A 20,466-nucleotide genomic window follows, 5' to 3' on the forward strand; every position below is an offset into this window, starting at 1 on the left:
GATAATTGACCCAATGATTCTGGGAATTTGTTTGGATCCATTGACCTTGGATGGAAGCTCAGAGCCCATGGTCAGTGCTTGGCTCACTGTTCCTGCATCTGAAGAGCCAGGAGGCCACAGAGTGAAGCTTAGGGACAATCTCAGCCCCGGGCAGGAAGTGAGACTCACACTCACCCTGGAGACTCTGCGAATCAACCCGCAGTTTCCTGGTGAAATGAGCTGAGCCCAATCCAACCCTGAGCTGGCCCTTCAAGCAATGGGAATGTAGCTCATGGTGAGCTGAGCCATGAGTGGCTGCTGCAGTGTGTGAGTGTGAGCAAAAAGCAACGTGTGACAGAGTCACACAATTCAGTTGTGAACATTTCACACTCATTTTCCATTTGATCATCAAAAACCCATTTCCATTTCAGATTCTGATGAAAGTAGCGAAAGGAAAATCAAAGTGATCGGTTCAGGATGAGATGATGGTTTGTAGATCTCTCTGTGTGGGACATTACTGACTGCGCTGATATAGGGGAGCTGGGTCCATGAGAATTAACAAGCTCATGATTCAAATTCACATGGGCGCAAGGGACAAGAAGAATGGAGAGCAAGCTGGTCACAAAACAGCAAACACAGAGTAGGGTTAAAGCTAGTTACTCAGACTGGGGGAATGAGGTGTTCCTCAGGGATCAATGCTGAGATGACTGTTGGTCAACATTTACATCAACTTGGGCTCAGAATCAGAAATATAATTCCAAAGCTTGTTGGTGACATTGAATTGGATGTTTCCTCAGTATTGAGCTGATGATCATAAACCTGATTACTGAAATACCTTTCAGATTGCATTGTTTCACATGCATCTATATGGACTCCTTGGTTGACTTTCTGAAACGTTGATCAGGGTCCCCTTTTCAGTTCACCCAGAGAAAAGCTGCAGTGTTTCAAACTCAGCTTCCTACTCTGTGGTATTCCAAATGGTGGTGCAGCAGATTCGCCAGGGAACTTTCCATTCTGTGTGCTGTCTCAGTAGCAGGCCAGAACCATCTCCCAGAAAACATTGTTCAAAAACAACTATAGTCCTGGTTCCACACAGACAGTGTGATTGTCTCTTCCTGAGACCTCAATTACCGTTCAAAGTAAGCCATCTGCTTGAATATTGAGCCTCTTCTCGACTTGCCAGAACCAGGTCCCATATATTGACCTCATTAATAACTGACGTCTGCTGTCTGTTTAAATGCAGTGCTCTGGGCCGCTGTGTCTGTTGGAATGCCTTTAGTCAAGAATCAGCCAGCAATTAACCTCCAGGCTTGTTCATTCTGTTCTTTTCTTTCACCCATTTGCTGTTCCAGTCAATTCCTGCTCACAGTTCAATGTTGATCATAGAATGATAAGAATGAAAAATGGGGGAATGTTCTATCACAGGTCAATGATATTTCAGGACAATGAGATGAGGGCTGAACCTTTGGGTAAAATAACATGAATAAGATGATTCCTTGAAAATATTGCATGGAGAAACTGGATATCTGGGGTTCCAGACACACAAACCATTAAACCTCATGATACAGGTTAATAAAGGGCCTGTTGTTCCTGTGCTACACTGTGAGTTGTTTTATGCTTTGTCCATCGAGCACAGACCCAGATTCTTCAACCACTTCTCATGTGACTGGACCTCCATCCCTGGGATCATTGTTGCAAATCTCCATGTGGACCAACTTCAACACCAGCATTTCCTTCCTTAGACATGGGGCCCGATGAGAGCTTATAGTATTCTAAATGCACTCTGAGAGAGGCTCAGAGAGAGTTAGTAGTACATCTCTTCTCTTGTATTCAAGCCCTTTCGAAGTGAGTGCTGACATTGTATTTACCTTCCTAACTGCCAACTGAAGCTGTGTTTTAACCTGAAAAGAATCCTGAACCGAAGACACCCAAATCCTCTTGAGCTATAGATTCCTTAAACCTGTCCCCATTTAGAAAATTGCTCACACTCCATTCTTCCTACCAAAGAGCATAACCTCACACTTTCCCCAATTGTATTCTGTCTGCCACTTCTTTGCCCACTCTCCTAGTCTGTCCAAGTCCATCTGACCCCTCCCGGCTTCCTCAACACGACCTGTCCCTCCACCTCGCCTTGTGTCATCTGCAAACTGAGCAACGTTGCCGTCAATTCTTTCGACAGAGGATTAATGTATAACGTGAATGGCTGTGGATGTGACATGGACCCCTGCAGGACTCCACTATCACCACCTGCCATGCTGAAATAAAACCCTTTATCCCTAATCTTTGCCTTCTGCCAGTCAGCCCCTCCACTATCCTTTCCAGGAGCTAGTCCCTAACACCAGAGGCTTTTATTTGATTTCACAGCTGCCTGTGCAGCACCTCATCAACAGCCATCTGGAAATGCAAATGCTTCAGATCCACCAACTCTCCCTTGTCTAACCAAGTCATTACCTCCTCAAAGAATTCCAGCAGATTAATCAGGCATTACCCTCATCTTGACAAAGCCGTGCTGACTCAGCATTACCTTCCCATGCACTTCCAGACACTCCGCAATCTCATCCTCAATAATGGATTCTATAACCCTACCAATGACTAAGGTCAGGCTAAACAGACTATAATTTCCTGCTTTCTGCCTCCCTCCTTTCTTAAACATTGGCGTTACGTTTGCCATTTTTCAGTCCTCTGGGACCCTCCCTGACTCCAGTTTTTTCTGAAATATCACCATCAATGTCCCAATTGGAACAATTGGGAAGTGTCCCCTGTCCAAGTGCTGAGTGTGGGGACAGTTGGCAGTGGACGGCGATCATTGAAAACCATTTGGATATCGGAACATGTGGCCTGGAAACTGAAATCCTGTTCCATCTGTTTCAGACTCAGCGGAGAATGAGAGTGAGCCTGACACTAAAGGTATTTATGCCCATCTTTCAACGACACATCACAGTTGCAGATATAAATATTATTAAAACAGGAGGGACAGGTTTAAAAAATTCTGATAATAGGACACAGAGGCTCTCCTGGGGAACTGAGATTCTCTTCTTTCTATTCCAGATTCTGCACAAAGAACAAGTCACTCAGAGGCTCAAGGTATCGATGTTTCTGTAATAATCTATCCCTTTTTCTAACAATCATTGCTGAGTAATCTATTGATCATTGTATGTTGACTCTGGGAAGCTGCTTTGCATCCATTGGCCTTGGATGGAAAGCCAAAGCTTAGAGTCAGTGCTCGGCTCACTGTTCCTGTATCTGAAGGGCCAGGTGGCCAGAGAGTGCGGCTCAGAGACAATCTCAGCCCCGGGCAGGAAGTGAGACTCACTTTCACCCTGCAGATTCTGGGATTCAACCCGCAGTTTCCTGGTGAAATGAGCTGACCCCAATCCAACCCTGTGCTGGCCCTTCGAGCGATGGGAATGCAGCTTATGGTGAGCTGAGCCATTCAGTGGCTGCTGCAATATGTGAGTGTGAGCAAACAGCAACGTGTGACAGGGATAACGAGGTATAGAGGTGGATGAACACAGCAGGCCAGGCAGCATCAGAGGAGCAGGAAAGCTGACATTTTGGGTCTAGTCCCTTCTTCTGAAGAAGGGTCTAGGTCTGAAACATTAGCCTTCCTGCTTCTCTGATGCTCCTTGGCCTGCTGCGTTCATCCAGTGCTACACCTTGTTAGTTTAGGAAGCTCAGTTTTAAAGAGCAGTGAGGGGTGGGCAACAGATGACAGCCTTGCCAGCATTGCCCAGTCCTAGAAAGGAAAAATCTTTTTGGGTGGTTTTGTGCCCAGAGCACAGCCTGTACAAATGGGTCAATATTTATTCAAGAGGTAACAAGGTGTAGAGCTGGATGAACACAGCAGGCCAAGCAGCATCAGAGGAGCAGAAAGGCTGATGTTTCAGGTCTGGGCCCTTCTTCTGAAGACAGGTCCAGACCCAAAATGTCAGCTTTCCAGCTCTGATGCTGCTTGACCTGCTGTGTTCATCCAGCTCTACACCTTGTTATCTCAGACTCTCCAGCATCGGCAGCTCCTACGATCTCTGTGTGACAGGGACGCATTTTTAAATGGGAACATTTCACACTCGTTTTCCATTTGACCATCAAAAATCCCATTTCCATTTCAGATTCCAAAGAAAGCAGCGAAAGGAAAATCAAAGTGATCAGTTTGGGAAGAAATGATGGTTTGTAGATCTCTCTGTGTAGCACATTACTGACTGGGCTAATATATGAGAGATGGGTCCTTGAGGATTAACAAGCATTTTACTGAAATGATTCAGATACATTTGGAGACAGGAGACAAGGAGCAGAATGAAGAGCAAGCTGCTTACAAAACAGCAAATAGATAGATCTGGAAAAATTCAGCAGGTCTGACAGCAGCTTTGACCAGAAAATTGAATTGAGAGAAACAGAGCTCTGAAGGACAGTCAGACTGGATTTAACACTTTACCTCTGTTTCTACTTCCCCAGGCACTGCCACGCTTGCTGTGTTTCCCCTGTATTTTTTAGTTTATATCCTGTCATTTGTGTTTGATTTCCTCGACAATAAATATGAACATTCTGCTCTCTTTCCTAGTTATTTGCTGTACTGGCAAATCAACATTTCCCTCCTCCTTCATGAATTTTTATTTTCCACAACGACCTTTGATGTTGCATCTTATCCCATGCCTCTGGAATCCCAATAAGAAAACATCCAGTTCTTCCCCATTATCCGCAGCTCATGGTGCTGCCTCAACACATTCCAATTAATTTGGGAAATACGTTTTCCCTGCCTCAAAACTTGGTTGGCTCTCCCTAAAATATTCTGGAGAGCACTATTTCACCAGAAAGGAATCTGGCAGGACATTTGGAAGAGTCAAAGAATGGCACAACACCATAATCATCATTGAAACAGGCACTGCAGAGACAGCGAACTCAGTTTCCTTGTTGAGCTTCATCCACTGCTGTAATGATCTTGAACATGTATAAATGTTATTAATATCCAAAATAGTTCCTGATAACGCCGTTTCTGTGACAGATGTTCACCCAGTGGTCTGTAATCGCAAGCTTTAAAAATAACTCCCCTGCAAATCGAAGAGTTAGATTCACGATGCAATTTTCTGCATTTCCTCTCAAACCTAAATCCAGAGCTGTCCCCTGTCCAAGAGCTGAGTGTTTGGGGTAGTTTGCAATGGGAGGGGGAACATTGAAAGCCGTTAGGATATTGGAAGGTGTGGGGTCTGGAAACTGAAATCCTGTTCCTTCTGTTTCAGACTCTGCAGAAAATGAGAGTGAGCCCGATAATGAAGGTATTTATCCCCATCATTCAACAACACGTCATATTTACAGATTTAAATATCAATAAAACAGGAAGGACAGGTTTAAAACCATTCTGATAATGGGACACAGAGACTGTCTATGATTGGTGAAGTGAAATTCTCTTCGTTCTATTCCAGATTCTGCACAAAGAGCGAGTCACTCTATAGAGACAGCAGGTACCCAACAGAGATTTCAATATCACATCATCCTGAGTCAGGAATTCACTAGAGAAACAGTCTCACTGGTCACTGTCTGTTCCAAATGGGGTTTGTGTTTTCTGTTACTAGATCCCAATCCGGCCCCAGTGCAGAGCTGCACTGTCCCTCCATATCCCATCCAGGCTCTGGATTGAGATCCTGGATTATTCAAGCCATGGGCTGACATCTCAGGAACAAGGTCCAAACCAAACACATCCCATTACCCAGGAAAGGTCAGCATAGGGTCAGTGTGGGTCACACAGTCCCTCACTCACTGCCCATCTACCCCCAGTTACTGAGAAATCAAAGATGTTGTCAGTTCTCAAAACGTTCTCTTTCAAATATAATCTTCAGTGGACAATCCTTGCTCTCTTTTTTCGGTTTCAGGTTCCGATGAGATTGGAAAGTGGAACAGAAACAAGGACAACTCCAGTGAGTGAACAATTGCTTCATCCAAACCTCGGAATCATGGTGTGAGAGCGGACTATAGTTTACAGAAGCGCTCAGTTTCTGAGTGGGGAGGGTGAGGGGATAATTAATCCCAAATCTCAGGAGAAACAGTTCTAAGCACTGGATGCAGTGGCTGTCCTGGGACTGGGGAACTGAAATTCTCTTCTTTCTATTTGAGATTCTTAATGCAAAGTGAGTCGCTTGGAGACTCAATGTGTCTATATTTCTGTTTTAACTTGTCCCTATTTCTACCAAACTATTGCTGAATGATCCATTGACGATTGCACGACCGTCACTGGAGATGTGTTTCGATTCTTAACTTCTGGATTCTTCTCATTGTTCTTTTGTGGGACCCGTGTGTTGCTGGCTGGGCCCAGCGTTTATTGCCCACCCCTAGCTAGCCCTTGAGAAGGTGATGGTGAGCTGCCTTCTTGAACCGCAGCAGTCCGTGTGCTGTCTGTAGACCCACAGTGCCCTCAGAGCGGGAATTCCAGTTATTTGACCCAGTGAGAGTGAGTGAACGATGATACATTTCCAAGTCAGGATGGTGATTGGTTTGGGGGGTGTCACCTGTATCTGCTGCCCTTGTCCTTCGAGATGGAAGTTGTCCAGGGTTTGGGAGGTGCTTTCCTAGGATCTTCAGTGAATTTCTGCACTGCATCTTGGAAATGATACACAGTGCAGCTACTGAGCATCAGTGTTGGAGAGTGTGAATGTTTGTGGATGTGATACAAACCAAGCAGGCTGCTTTATCCCGCATTGTGTTCAATTTCTTGAGGATTGTTGGAGCTGCCCCAATAAAGGCAAGTTGGGAGAATGCCATCAGATTGCTCACTTGTGCCTTGTAGACTGTGTACAGGCTTTGGGGAGTCAGGAGGTGAGTTGCTCACTGCCTGTTTCCAAACCTGTGCACTGGTGTGTGGCCACTGTGTTTATGTAGTGACACCAGGTCAGTTTCTGGTAAATCGTAACCACAAGGATATCAGTTGTAGGGTATCCAGCATCGAAGGGTCTGTTTCCATGATGTACTGCTCTATGGCTCTGTGGAAAAAAGATGTCAAAACAACAGCACTTTATAAAAGAACAAAGAGAGAAAGCATTTGTCATGTGGAAACTGAAACAAACAGAGAAGTTAAACTGATCAATGCACTAATGACTCTGGGAAGAATTTTTTTTCCATTCACCTTGGATGGAAAGACAATGCTCAGAGCTGGGTGTTCGTGCTCAGCTCACTGTTCCTGTATCGGGAAGGGCCAGGTGACCAGAGACTCTGACTGCAGGACAATCTCACCCCCAGTCAGGAAGTGAGACTCACACTCACCCTGGAGATTCCGGGATTCAACCCACAGTTTCCTGGTGAAATGAGCAGACTCCAATCCAACCCGGAGCTGGCCCTTCGAGCGATGGGAATGCAGCTCATGGTGGGCTGAGCCATTCAGTGGCTGCTGCAATATGTGAGTGTGAGCGAAAAGCAACATGTGACAGGGACACACTTTTCAATTGTGAACATTTCACACTCATTTTCCATTTGATCATCAAAAACCTGTTTCCATTTCAGATTCTGATGAAAGTCAGGAAAGGAAAATCAAAGTGATTGGTTCGGGACGAGATGATGGTTTGTAGATCTCTCTGTGTGGGGCATTACTGACTGCGCTGATATTTGGGAGATGGGTCCATGAGGATTAATATGTTCTTTACTGAAATGATTCAAATAGATGTGGAGGCAGGAGAGAGGGAGCAAATCAGAGAGCAAACTGGTTACAAAACAGGGTAACTGCTTCACAGGACCAGTATGTTCTGCCCCCCAAAAAAGACCCTGACCTTCCAATTACCTGCCACTCCTCAACCATTATTGAACTCGATATTGAGTATGGAGGATGGCAGTGTCCTGAAGCGGAAAATGAGGTGTTGTTCTTCCAGCCTGCGCTGAGCTTCGCTGGACACTGCAACAAGCCTGAGACAGGGATATTGGCCTGGGAACAGGGTGGTGTGTTAAAGTGACAGGCAACTGGAAGTTCGGTGTCTTTCTGGCAAATAGAATGTAGATTTTGTGCGATGCGGTCACCCAATCTAGGTACGCTTCGTTTCCCCAATGTAGAGGAGACCACATTGTGCGCAGTGAATGTATTAGACTAGATAGCAAAACGTGCAGGTGAAGCGTTGCCTTTCAAACTCCTAACTGAACCTGCCTGTTATCCTTAAGAGAATCCTGATCCAAGACTACTAAGGCTCTTTGTGTTTCAGATTTCCAAAACCTTTCCCCATTTAGAAAATAGTCTGCACCTCTATTCGTCCCACTAAAGAGCACAACCTCATAAGATCTCACATTGTACTCTGTCAGCCACTTCTTTTCCCATTCTCCTAGCTTTTCCAGGGCCTGCTGCAGCCTCCCTGCCTCCTCAGCACTCCCTGTCCCACCATCTATCTCTGTGCCATCTGCAAACTGACCAACATTGCCCTCAGTTCCTTTGCCCAGATCGTTAATGTACCACACAAGTAGGTGTGGTCCCAATGTGGATCACTGTCTGCCATGCTGATAAAGACCCCTTTATCACAACCCTCTGCCTTCTGCCAGTCAGCCCATCGTCTATCCATGCCAATAACTCGTCCCTGGCACAACAGGCCCTTATCTAATGTTCCAGCCTCCCGTGCAGCACCTGGTCAAAGGCCAATTGGAAATCCAAACCCATCGTTTACACAGGCTCCTTTATCTAACTTGCTCATTACCTCCTCAAACAATTCGAACAGAAATGTCAGGAATCAGCATTCGTTGATGGAGCTGTTGTGACTCAGCACTATTTGGTCATGTACTTCCAAGTACTCTCAATCTCATCCTTCCTAATGGATTGTAAACTCATACCAATGACCGGGGTCAGGCTAACCGGTCTATAGTTTTCTGTCTCCTGGCTTCCTCCTTCCTTAAACAGTGGTGTTACACGTGCCTTTTCCCAGGCCTCTGGGACCCTCCCTGGCTCCTGTGCTTCCTGAAATATCACCATCAGTGTCTCATGTGCTGAATGTGAGGGCAGTTTGCAGTGGGAGGGGAGTCATTGAAAACCATTTTTATATCAGAATGTGTGCTCTGGAAACTGAAATCCTGTTCCCTGTGTTTTAGATTCAGCAGAGAATGAGAGCGAGCCTGACACTAAAGGTATTTATCCCCATTGTTCAACAACATGTCACATTTACTGATTTAAATATCAGTGAAACAGGAGGGACAGATTTAAAACTATTCTGATAATGGAACAGAGAGGCTCTCCTGATATTGGGGAACTGAGATTCTTATCTCTCTATTCCAGATTCTGCACAAAGAGGGAGTCACTCCGAGGCGCAAGCTATCGATGTTTCTGTAATAATCTGTCCCTGTTTCTAACAGTCCTTGCTGAATGACATATTGACCATTGTTATAATAATGTTGAAAGCTGTTTGGATCATTTGGACTTGAATAGAAAGCCAAAGGTCAAAGCTCAGGGTCAGTGCTCAGCTCACTGTTCCTGTAACTGAAGGACCACGAGGCCAGAGAGTGTGGTTTAGTGTCAATCTCAGCCCCGGGCAGGAAGTGAGACTCACACTCACCCTGGAGACTCTGGGATTCTACCCGTAGTTTCCTGGTGAAATGAGCTGACCCCAATCGCACCCTGAGCTGGGCCTTCGAGCGATGGGAATGCAGCTCATGGTGAGCTGAGCCATTCAGTGGCTGCTGCAATGTGTGAGTGTGAGCAAAAAGCAACGTGTGACAGGGACACACTTTTCAATTGCGAACATTTCACATTCATTTTCCACTTAAACATCGAAAATCCGTCTCCATTTCAGGTTCCAAAGAAAGTCGCGAAAAGAAAATCAAAGTGGTCGGTTCAGGACGAGATGATGGTTTGTAAATCTCTCTGTGTGGGGCATTACTGACTGCGCTGATATATGGGAGATGGGTCATAGAACATAGAACCTAGAACATTACAGCACAGTCCAGGCCCTTCGGCCCTCGATGTTGTGCCGACCTGCCATACCGATTTGAAGCCCATCTAACCTACACTATTCCATGTACGTCCATATGCTTGTCCAATGACGACTTAAATGTACCTAAAGTTGGCAAATCTACTACCATTGCAGGATTAACAAGCTCTTTATTGAAATGATTCAAATACACATGGGGACTGGGGACAAGGAGCAGCATGGAGAGCAAGCTGCTTACAAACAGCAAACACATAGACCTGGAGAAGCTCAACAGGTCTGACAGCAGCTATGGACAGAAAATTGAATTGAGAGATACGGAGTTCTGAAATACACTTAGACTGGACTCGATGCTTCAGCCCTGTTTCTGCTTCCCTGAATACTGCCAGGCCTGCTGTGACTCTCCTGTATTTCTTTATCCTGACATTACTGTTTGATTTCTGACACAATAAACAGGAACTTTCTGTTGTCCTTCCTAATTACTTACTGCAAATGGCACACCAACATTTTTGCTTTATCCCAAAGGACACTCAGATCACTCTGCAATCTGTCACCGTCTCCATAATGTGCTTCTTTCATATCTTTCTGCCAAAATGTATCATTTCACATTTTCCCAACCGTACACCATTTGTCTTGTATTTACACACTCATTAACCTCCCTTTATCCCTTTCTTCCTTTGGTATGTGCACTTCATGACTCCCTTTCCTCATCATTTTTATGTGATCAGTGAATTTAGTCACACCATACCTTCATTCCTCTAGACAAGCCTTCCAGATGAATGGTGCAAATTTGAGATTCCAGCACCGATCCCTGTGGCACACCACTTATCATTACATCCCCACAACCTGAAATGGCCCAATTATGAAGACCCGCTACTTCCTTCCTGTTAGCCAATCTTTTACCCATCACAGTATGTTACCTCCTCCTTCATGGATTCTTATTTTCCAAAATGACTTTTGATGTTGTTTCTTATCCCATGCCTCTGGAATCCCAGTAACGGCACATGCAGCTCTTCCCCATTATCCGCAGCTCATGGTACCACCTCAATACGGTCCAATTAATTTGGCTAATATGTTTACTGTGTCTCAAACCCCGGGTATTCTGGAGAGCAGTACTTCAATGGAAAATATTCTGTCAGGGCATTTGGAAGAGGAAAAGAATGGCACAAAGTCATTATCATCGTTGAAACAGGCACTGCAGAGACAGCGAACTCAGTTTCCTTGTTGAGCTTCTTCCACTGCTGTAATGATCTTGAACTTTTACAAATGTTGTGCTGTAACATCCAGGAGAGTTGCTGCTAACCCGTTTCTGTGACAGACGTTCACCCAGTAGTCTGTAATCGTAAGCTTTCAAAATGACTGCCCTTCGAATCGAAGAGTTAGATTCACGACGTAATTTTCTGCAATTCCTCTCAAACCTAAATCCAGAGCTGTCCCCTGTCAAAGGGCTGAGTGTTTGGAGAGCTTGCATTGGGAGGGGGAACATAGAAAGCCGTGAGGATATTGGAAGGTGGGGGTCTGGAAACAGAAATCTTGTTCCCTTTGTTTCAGATTCAACGGAGAATGAGAGTGAGCCTGGCACGAAAGGTATTTCTCCCCAACTTTGAAAAACACATCACAGTAGCAGATTTAAATTTCATTAAAACAGGAGGGACAGGTTTAAAACTATTCTGATAATGGGACACAGAGGCTCTGCTGGAATTGGGGAACTGAAATTCTCTTCTTTCTATTCCAGATTCTGAACAAAGAGCGAGTCACTCAGAGGCTCAAGGTATCGATGTTTCTGTTGTAATCTGTCCCTGTTTCTAACAGTCCTTGCTGAGTATTCTACTGATCATTGTACTATGGACTCTGGGAAGGTGCTTGGATCCATTCAGCTTGGCTGGAAAGCCAAACCTCACAGCCCAGAGTCAGTGCTCAGCTCACTGTTCCTGTACTTGAAGTGCCACGAGGCCAGAGAGTGTAGTTCAGGGACAATCTCAGCCCCGGGCAAGAAGTGAGACTCACACTCACCCTGGAGATTCTGGGATTCAACCTGCAGTTTCCTAGTGAAATGAGCTGACCCCAATCCAATCCGGAGCTGGCCCTTCAAGCAATGGGAATGCAGCTCATGGTGAGCTGAGCCATTCAGTGGCTGCTGCAATGTTGAGTGTGAGCAAAAAGCAACGTGTGACAGGGACAGTAGGAACTGCAGATGCTGGAGAATCTGAGATAACAAGGTGTGGAGCTGGATGAACACAGCAGGCCAAGCAGCATCAGAGAGCAGGAAAGCTGATTTTTCGGGCATCGACCCCATTAACCTTCCTGCTCCTCTGACGCTGTTTGGCCTGCTGTGTTCAACCACCTCTATGCTTTGTTATCTATGTAACTGGGTCACACTTATCAATTGCGAACTTTTCACACCCATTTTCCATTTGATCATCAAAAATCTGTTTCCATTTCAGATTCCAAAGAAAGCGGTGAAAGGAAAATCAAAGTGATCGGTTCAGGACGAGATGATGGTTTGTAGATCTCTCTGTGTGGGGCGTTACTGACTGTGCTGATACATGGGAGATGGGTCCATGAGGATCAACAAGCTCTTTATTGAAATGATTCAAATGATTCAAATACATGTGGAGGGAGGAGACAAGGAACAGAACGGAGAGCAAGCTGCTTACAAAACAGCAAATAGATAGATCTGGAAAAGCTCAACAGGTCTGACAGCAGCTATGGACAGAAAATTGAACTGAGAGATACGGAGTTCTGAAATACAGCCAGCTTGCCCTGACATTTTACCTCTGTTTCTCTTTCCCCAGGCACCGCCAGGCCTGTTGTGTTGCTCCAGTATTTTTTTGCTTTTTTATCGAGACGTTTGTGTTTGATTTCCTCCACTTTTAACAGGAATATTCTGTTGACTTTCCTAGTTACTTGCTGTACTGGCCGACCAACATGTTTTGCTTGATCCCAAAGGACATTCAGATCCCTCTGCATCTCAGAGTTCTGCAACTTCTCATCCTCTACATAATATGCTTCCTTCATATTTTCAGACAAAACAGCAAACACCGAGTAGAGGTGAAAGCGAGTTCCTCAGACTGGGGGGAATGATGGATGTGGTCTTCCTCAGGGATTGATGCCGGGAGCAGTGTTGGTCACTATGTATAGAAACAACTAGTACTCTGGAATTAGAAATACAATTTTCCAATTTGTTGGTGTCACCACACTGAGGGTCTTCATCAGTCTTGAGGAAACATTACTCCACATTCCGCACTGGTATCTGTTCAACCTGATATTCTTCCATGGGATGAGGGTGTCACAGGCTGGGCCCAGTGTATATTGCCCAGTGCTGGTGCCAGCTGAGAAAAATGATGGTGAGCAGCTTTCTCAAACTGCAAGTGTTGATGTGTTTTTGGGTCATTCACTGTACTGTCAGGGAGGCTGTTCCAGGGCGTAGAGATTTCAGGAGAAAGAAAATGAGGGGTGAGACTTCAGTTGAAGGCAAATTGATTGCTCACATTCGTTCAAATATGTGAATGTAAACTGCGAGGAGGGTTTGATTTGATTTGATTTATTGCAGTCATGTACCGAGGTACAGTGAAACTACATTCTTTTGCAACACAGAGTAAGGTCAAACAGTATAACCCAGGCTGGGGAGGATGTGGGGAGTGGTGTTCCCCAGGGATCAGTGCTGGGATCACTGTTGGTCACTTTACAGAAACAACTTGGGCTCAGAATCAGAAATATAATTCCAAAGCTTGTTGGTGACATTGAATTGGATGTTTCCTCAGTATTGAGCTGATGATCATAAACCTGATTACTGAAATACCTTTCAGATTGCATTGTTTCACATGCATCTATATGGACTCCTTGGTTGACTTTCTGAAACGTTGATCAGGGTCCCCTTTTCAGTTCACCCAGAGAAAAGCTGCAGTGTTTCAAACTCAGCTTCCTACTCTGTGGTATTCCAAATGGTGGTGCAGCAGATTCGCCAGGGAACTTTCCATTCTGTGTGCTGTCTCAGTAGCAGGCCAGAACCATCTCCCAGAAAACATTGTTCAAAAACAACTATAGTCCTGGTTCCACACAGACAGTGTGATTGTCTCTTCCTGAGACCTCAATTACCGTTCAAAATAAGCCATCTGCTTGAATATGGAGTCTCTTCCAGAATTGCCAGAACCAATTCCTTGATATTGACATTGTTAATAGCCAACTTCTGCTGTCTGTTTAAACGCGCTGCTCTTCATAGGGTCACTGTGTCTGTTGGAATGCCTTTAATCAAGAATCAGCCAGCAATTAGCCTTCAGGTTTAGCTCCACAAACAGGCAAAACTTGTTTATTCTCTTCCTCTCCGTAACCCATAACACTGTTCCAAATTCCACCAATCAATTCCAGCTCACAGTTCAAAATTGATCATAGAATAGAAATAATGAAAAATAGGTGATTGTTCTAACAGAGGTGACTGATATTTCAGGATAATGAGAGTGAGGGCTGGGACGTCAGGTGTAAGAGCATGGATGACACAAATTCATTTAAAATTCTCAATCAAAATTATGTGGAGGAACTCAGACATGTGGGGTTCCAGACACACAAACCATTAAACTTAGTGAGACCAGTTAATAAAGAGCATGTTGTTCCTATATTGTACTATAAGTTATTCTATGCTTTGTCCATCGAGCACAGACCCAGATTCTTCAACCACTTCTCATGTGACTGGACCTCCATCCCTGGGATCATTGTTGCAAATCTCCATGTGGACCAACTTCAACACCAGCATTTCCTTCCTTAGACATGGGGCCCGATGAGAGCTTATAGTATTCTAAATGCACTCTGAGAGAGGCTCAGAGAGAGTTAGTAGTACATCTCTTCTCTTGTATTCAAGCCCTTTCGCAGTGAGTGCTGACATTGTATTTACCTTCCTAACTGCCAACTGAAGCTGTGTTTTAACCTGAAAAGAATCCTGAACCGAAGACACCCAAATCCTCTTGAGCTATAGATTCCTTAAACCTGTCCCCATTTAGAAAATTGCTCACACTCCATTCTTCCTACCAAAGAGCATAACCTCACACTTTCCCCAACTGTATTCTGTCTGCCACTTCTTTGCCCACTCTCCTAGTCTGTCCAAGTCCATCTGACCCTTCCCGGCTTCCTCAACACGACCTGTCCCTCCACCTCGCCTTGTGTCATCTGCAAACTGAGCAACGTTGCCGTCAATTCTTTCGACAGAGGATTAATGTATAACATGAATGGCTGTGGATGTGACATGAACCCCTGCAGGACTCCACTATCACCACCTGCCATGCTGAAAAAAAACCCTTTATCCCTAATCTTTGCCTTCTGCCAGTCAGCCCCTCCACTATCCTTTCCAGGAGCTAGTCCCTAACACCAGAGGCTTTTATTTGATTTCACAGCTGCCTGTGCAGCACCTCATCAACAGCCATCTGGAAATGCAAATGCTTCAGATCCACCAACTCTCCCTTGTCTAACCAAGTCATTACCTCCTCAAAGAATTCCAGCAGATTAATCAGGCATTACCCTCATCTTGACAAAGCCGTGCTGACTCAGCATTACCTTCCCATGCACTTCCAGACACTCCGCAATCTCATCCTCAATAATGGATTCTATAACCCTACCAATGACTAAGGTCAGGCTAAACAGACTATAATTTCCTGCTTTCTGCCTCCCTCCTTTCTTAAACATTGGCGTTACGTTTGCCATTTTTCAGTCCTCTGGGACCCTCCCTGACTCCAGTTTTTTCTGAAATATCACCATCAATGTCCCAATTGGAACAATTGGGAAGTGTCCCCTGTCCAAGTGCTGAGTGTGGGGACAGTTGGCAGTGGACGGCGATCATTGAAAACCATTTGGATATCGGAACATGTGGCCTGGAAACTGAAATCCTGTTCCATCTGTTTCAGACTCAGCGGAGAATGAGAGTGAGCCTGACACTAAAGGTATTTATGCCCATCTTTCAACGACACATCACAGTTGCAGATATAAATATTATTAAAACAGGAGGGACAGGTTTAAAAAATTCTGATAATAGGACACAGAGGCTCTCCTGGGGAACTGAGATTCTCTTCTTTCTATTCCAGATTCTGCACAAAGAACAAGTCACTCAGAGGCTCAAGGTATCGATGTTTCTGTAATAATCTATCCCTTTTTCTAACAATCATTGCTGAGTAATCTATTGATCATTGTATGTTGACTCTGGGAAGCTGCTTTGCATCCATTGGCCTTGGATGGAAAGCCAAAGCTTAGAGTCAGTGCTCGGCTCACTGTTCCTGTATCTGAAGGGCCAGGTGGCCAGAGAGTGCGGCTCAGAGACAATCTCAGCCCCGGGCAGGAAGTGAGACTCACTTTCACCCTGCAGATTCTGGGATTCAACCCGCAGTTTCCTGGTGAAATGAGCTGACCCCAATCCAACCCTGTGCTGGCCCTTCGAGCGATGGGAATGCAGCTTATGGTGAGCTGAGCCATTCAGTGGCTGCTGCAATATGTGAGTGTGAGCAAACAGCAACGTGTGACAGGGATAACGAGGTATAGAGGTGGATGAACACAGCAGGCCAGGCAGCATCAGAGGAGCAGGAAAGCTGACATTTTGGGTCTAGTCCCTTCTTCTGAAGAAGGGTCTAGGTCTGAAACATTAGCCTTCCTGCTTCTCTGATGCTCCTTGGCCTGCTGCGTTCATCCAGTGCTACACCTTGTTAGTTTAGGAAGCTCAGTTTTAAAGAGCAGTGAGGGGTGGGCAACAGATGACAGCCTTGCCAGCATTGCCCAGTCCTAGAAAGGAAAAATCTTTTTGGGTGGTTTTGTGCCCAGAGCACAGCCTGTACAAATGGGTCAATATTTATTCAAGAGGTAACAAGGTGTAGAGCTGGATGAACACAGCAGGCCAAGCAGCATCAGAGGAGCAGAAAGGCTGATGTTTCAGGTCTGGGCCCTTCTTCTGAAGACAGGTCCAGACCCAAAATGTCAGCTTTCCAGCTCTGATGCTGCTTGACCTGCTGTGTTCATCCAGCTCTACACCTTGTTATCTCAGACTCTCCAGCATCGGCAGCTCCTACGATCTCTGTGTGACAGGGACGCATTTTTAAATGGGAACATTTCACACTCGTTTTCCATTTGACCATCAAAAATCCCATTTCCATTTCAGATTCCAAAGAAAGCAGCGAAAGGAAAATCAAAGTGATCAGTTTGGGAAGAAATGATGGTTTGTAGATCTCTCTGTGTAGCACATTACTGACTGGGCTAATATATGAGAGATGGGTCCTTGAGGATTAACAAGCATTTTACTGAAATGATTCAGATACATTTGGAGACAGGAGACAAGGAGCAGAATGAAGAGCAAGCTGCTTACAAAACAGCAAATAGATAGATCTGGAAAAATTCAGCAGGTCTGACAGCAGCTTTGACCAGAAAATTGAATTGAGAGAAACAGAGCTCTGAAGGACAGTCAGACTGGATTTAACACTTTACCTCTGTTTCTACTTCCCCAGGCACTGCCACGCTTGCTGTGTTTCCCCTGTATTTTTTAGTTTATATCCTGTCATTTGTGTTTGATTTCCTCGACAATAAATATGAACATTCTGCTCTCTTTCCTAGTTATTTGCTGTACTGGCAAATCAACATTTCCCTCCTCCTTCATGAATTTTTATTTTCCACAACGACCTTTGATGTTGCATCTTATCCCATGCCTCTGGAATCCCAATAAGAAAACATCCAGTTCTTCCCCATTATCCGCAGCTCATGGTGCTGCCTCAACACATTCCAATTAATTTGGGAAATACGTTTTCCCTGCCTCAAAACTTGGTTGGCTCTCCCTAAAATATTCTGGAGAGCACTATTTCACCAGAAAGGAATCTGGCAGGACATTTGGAAGAGTCAAAGAATGGCACAACACCATAATCATCATTGAAACAGGCACTGCAGAGACAGCGAACTCAGTTTCCTTGTTGAGCTTCATCCACTGCTGTAATGATCTTGAACATGTATAAATGTTATTAATATCCAAAATAGTTCCTGATAACGCCGTTTCTGTGACAGATGTTCACCCAGTGGTCTGTAATCGCAAGCTTTAAAAATAACTCCCCTGCAAATCGAAGAGTTAGATTCACGATGCAATTTTCTGCATTTCCTCTCAAACCTAAATCCAGAGCTGTCCCCTGTCCAAGAGCTGAGTGTTTGGGGTAGTTTGCAATGGGAGGGGGAACATTGAAAGCCGTTAGGATATTGGAAGGTGTGGGGTCTGGAAACTGAAATCCTGTTCCTTCTGTTTCAGACTCTGCAGAAAATGAGAGTGAGCCCGATAATGAAGGTATTTATCCCCATCATTCAACAACACGTCATATTTACAGATTTAAATATCAATAAAACAGGAAGGACAGGTTTAAAACCATTCTGATAATGGGACACAGAGACTGTCTATGATTGGTGAAGTGAAATTCTCTTTGTTCTATTCCAGATTCTGCACAAAGAGCGAGTCACTCTATAGAGACAGCAGGTACCCAACAGAGATTTCAATATCACATCATCCTGAGTCAGGAATTCACTAGAGAAACAGTCTCACTGGTCACTGTCTGTTCCAAATGGGGTTTGTGTTTTCTGTTACTAGATCCCAATCCGGCCCCAGTGCAGAGCTGCACTGTCCCTCCATATCCCATCCAGGCTCTGGATTGAGATCCTGGATTATTCAAGCCATGGGCTGACATCTCAGGAACAAGGTCCAAACCAAACACATCCCATTACCCAGGAAAGGTCAGCATAGGGTCAGTGTGGGTCACACAGTCCCTCACTCACTGCCCATCTACCCCCAGTTACTGAGAAATCAAAGATGTTGTCAGTTCTCAAAACGTTCTCTTTCAAATATAATCTTCAGTGGACAATCCTTGCTCTCTTTTTTCGGTTTCAGGTTCCGATGAGATTGGAAAGTGGAACAGAAACAAGGACAACTCCAGTGAGTGAACAATTGCTTCATCCAAACCTCGGAATCATGGTGTGAGAGCGGACTATAGTTTACAGAAGCGCTCAGTTTCTGAGTGGGGAGGGTGAGGGGATAATTAATCCCAAATCTCAGGAGAAACAGTTCTAAGCACTGGATGCAGTGGCTGTCCTGGGACTGGGGAACTGAAATTCTCTTCTTTCTATTTGAGATTCTTAATGCAAAGTGAGTCGCTTGGAGACTCAATGTGTCTATATTTCTGTTTTAACTTGTCCCTATTTCTACCAAACTATTGCTGAATGATCCATTGACGATTGCACGACCGTCACTGGAGATGTGTTTCGATTCTTAACTTCTGGATTCTTCTCATTGTTCTTTTGTGGGACCCGTGTGTTGCTGGCTGGGCCCAGCGTTTATTGCCCACCCCTAGCTAGCCCTTGAGAAGGTGATGGTGAGCTGCCTTCTTGAACCGCAGCAGTCCGTGTGCTGTCTGTAGACCCACAGTGCCCTCAGAGCGGGAATTCCAGTTATTTGACCCAGTGAGAGTGAGTGAACGATGATACATTTCCAAGTCAGGATGGTGATTGGTTTGGGGGGTGTCACCTGTATCTGCTGCCCTTGTCCTTCGAGATGGAAGTTGTCCAGGGTTTGGGAGGTGCTTTCCTAGGATCTTCAGTGAATTTCTGCACTGCATCTTGGAAATGATACACAGTGCAGCTACTGAGCATCAGTGTTGGAGAGTGTGAATGTTTGTGGATGTGATACAAACCAAGCAGGCTGCTTTATCCCGCATTGTGTTCAATTTCTTGAGGATTGTTGGAGCTGCCCCAATAAAGGCAAGTTGGGAGAATGCCATCAGATTGCTCACTTGTGCCTTGTAGACTGTGTACAGGCTTTGGGGAGTCAGGAGGTGAGTTGCTCACTGCCTGTTTCCAAACCTGTGCACTGGTGTGTGGCCACTGTGTTTATGTAGTGACACCAGGTCAGTTTCTGGTAAATCGTAACCACAAGGATATCAGTTGTAGGGTATCCAGCATCGAAGGGTCTGTTTCCATGATGTACTGCTCTATGGCTCTGTGGAAAAAAGATGTCAAAACAACAGCACTTTATAAAAGAACAAAGAGAGAAAGCATTTGTCATGTGGAAACTGAAACAAACAGAGAAGTTAAACTGATCAATGCACTAATGACTCTGGGAAGAATTTTTTTTCCATTCACCTTGGATGGAAAGACAATGCTCAGAGCTGGGTGTTCGTGCTCAGCTCACTGTTCCTGTATCGGGAAGGGCCAGGTGACCAGAGACTCTGACTGCAGGACAATCTCACCCCCAGTCAGGAAGTGAGACTCACACTCACCCTGGAGATTCCGGGATTCAACCCACAGTTTCCTGGTGAAATGAGCAGACTCCAATCCAACCCGGAGCTGGCCCTTCGAGCGATGGGAATGCAGCTCATGGTGGGCTGAGCCATTCAGTGGCTGCTGCAATATGTGAGTGTGAGCGAAAAGCAACATGTGACAGGGACACACTTTTCAATTGTGAACATTTCACACTCATTTTCCATTTGATCATCAAAAACCTGTTTCCATTTCAGATTCTGATGAAAGTCAGGAAAGGAAAATCAAAGTGATTGGTTCGGGACGAGATGATGGTTTGTAGATCTCTCTGTGTGGGGCATTACTGACTGCGCTGATATTTGGG

General features: G+C 45.0%; 1 protein-coding gene across 1 annotated transcript in view; it reads left to right on the forward strand.

Annotated features, from left to right (window-relative positions):
* The window catches only part of LOC125447207 (protein PFC0760c-like), a 124,505-nt gene that overhangs the window by 16,465 nt on the left and 87,574 nt on the right, over nt 1–20,466 (forward strand). The window contains exons 13-25 of the mRNA XM_059640742.1: nt 2,851–2,886; nt 3,028–3,063; nt 5,214–5,249; nt 5,397–5,435; nt 5,844–5,888; nt 7,465–7,521; nt 9,022–9,057; nt 9,720–9,776; nt 11,590–11,625; nt 12,299–12,355; nt 15,746–15,781; nt 15,923–15,958; nt 16,984–17,040. Coding sequence (XP_059496725.1) covers nt 2,851–2,886; nt 3,028–3,063; nt 5,214–5,249; nt 5,397–5,435; nt 5,844–5,888; nt 7,465–7,521; nt 9,022–9,057; nt 9,720–9,776; nt 11,590–11,625; nt 12,299–12,355; nt 15,746–15,781; nt 15,923–15,958; nt 16,984–17,040 — 564 coding nt within the window. The remainder of the gene's footprint in view (nt 1–2,850; nt 2,887–3,027; nt 3,064–5,213; nt 5,250–5,396; nt 5,436–5,843; nt 5,889–7,464; nt 7,522–9,021; nt 9,058–9,719; nt 9,777–11,589; nt 11,626–12,298; nt 12,356–15,745; nt 15,782–15,922; nt 15,959–16,983; nt 17,041–20,466) is intronic.

This window comes from Stegostoma tigrinum, chromosome 38 (assembly GCF_030684315.1).
Source record: "Stegostoma tigrinum isolate sSteTig4 chromosome 38, sSteTig4.hap1, whole genome shotgun sequence".
NCBI lineage: Eukaryota > Metazoa > Chordata > Chondrichthyes > Orectolobiformes > Stegostomatidae > Stegostoma > Stegostoma tigrinum.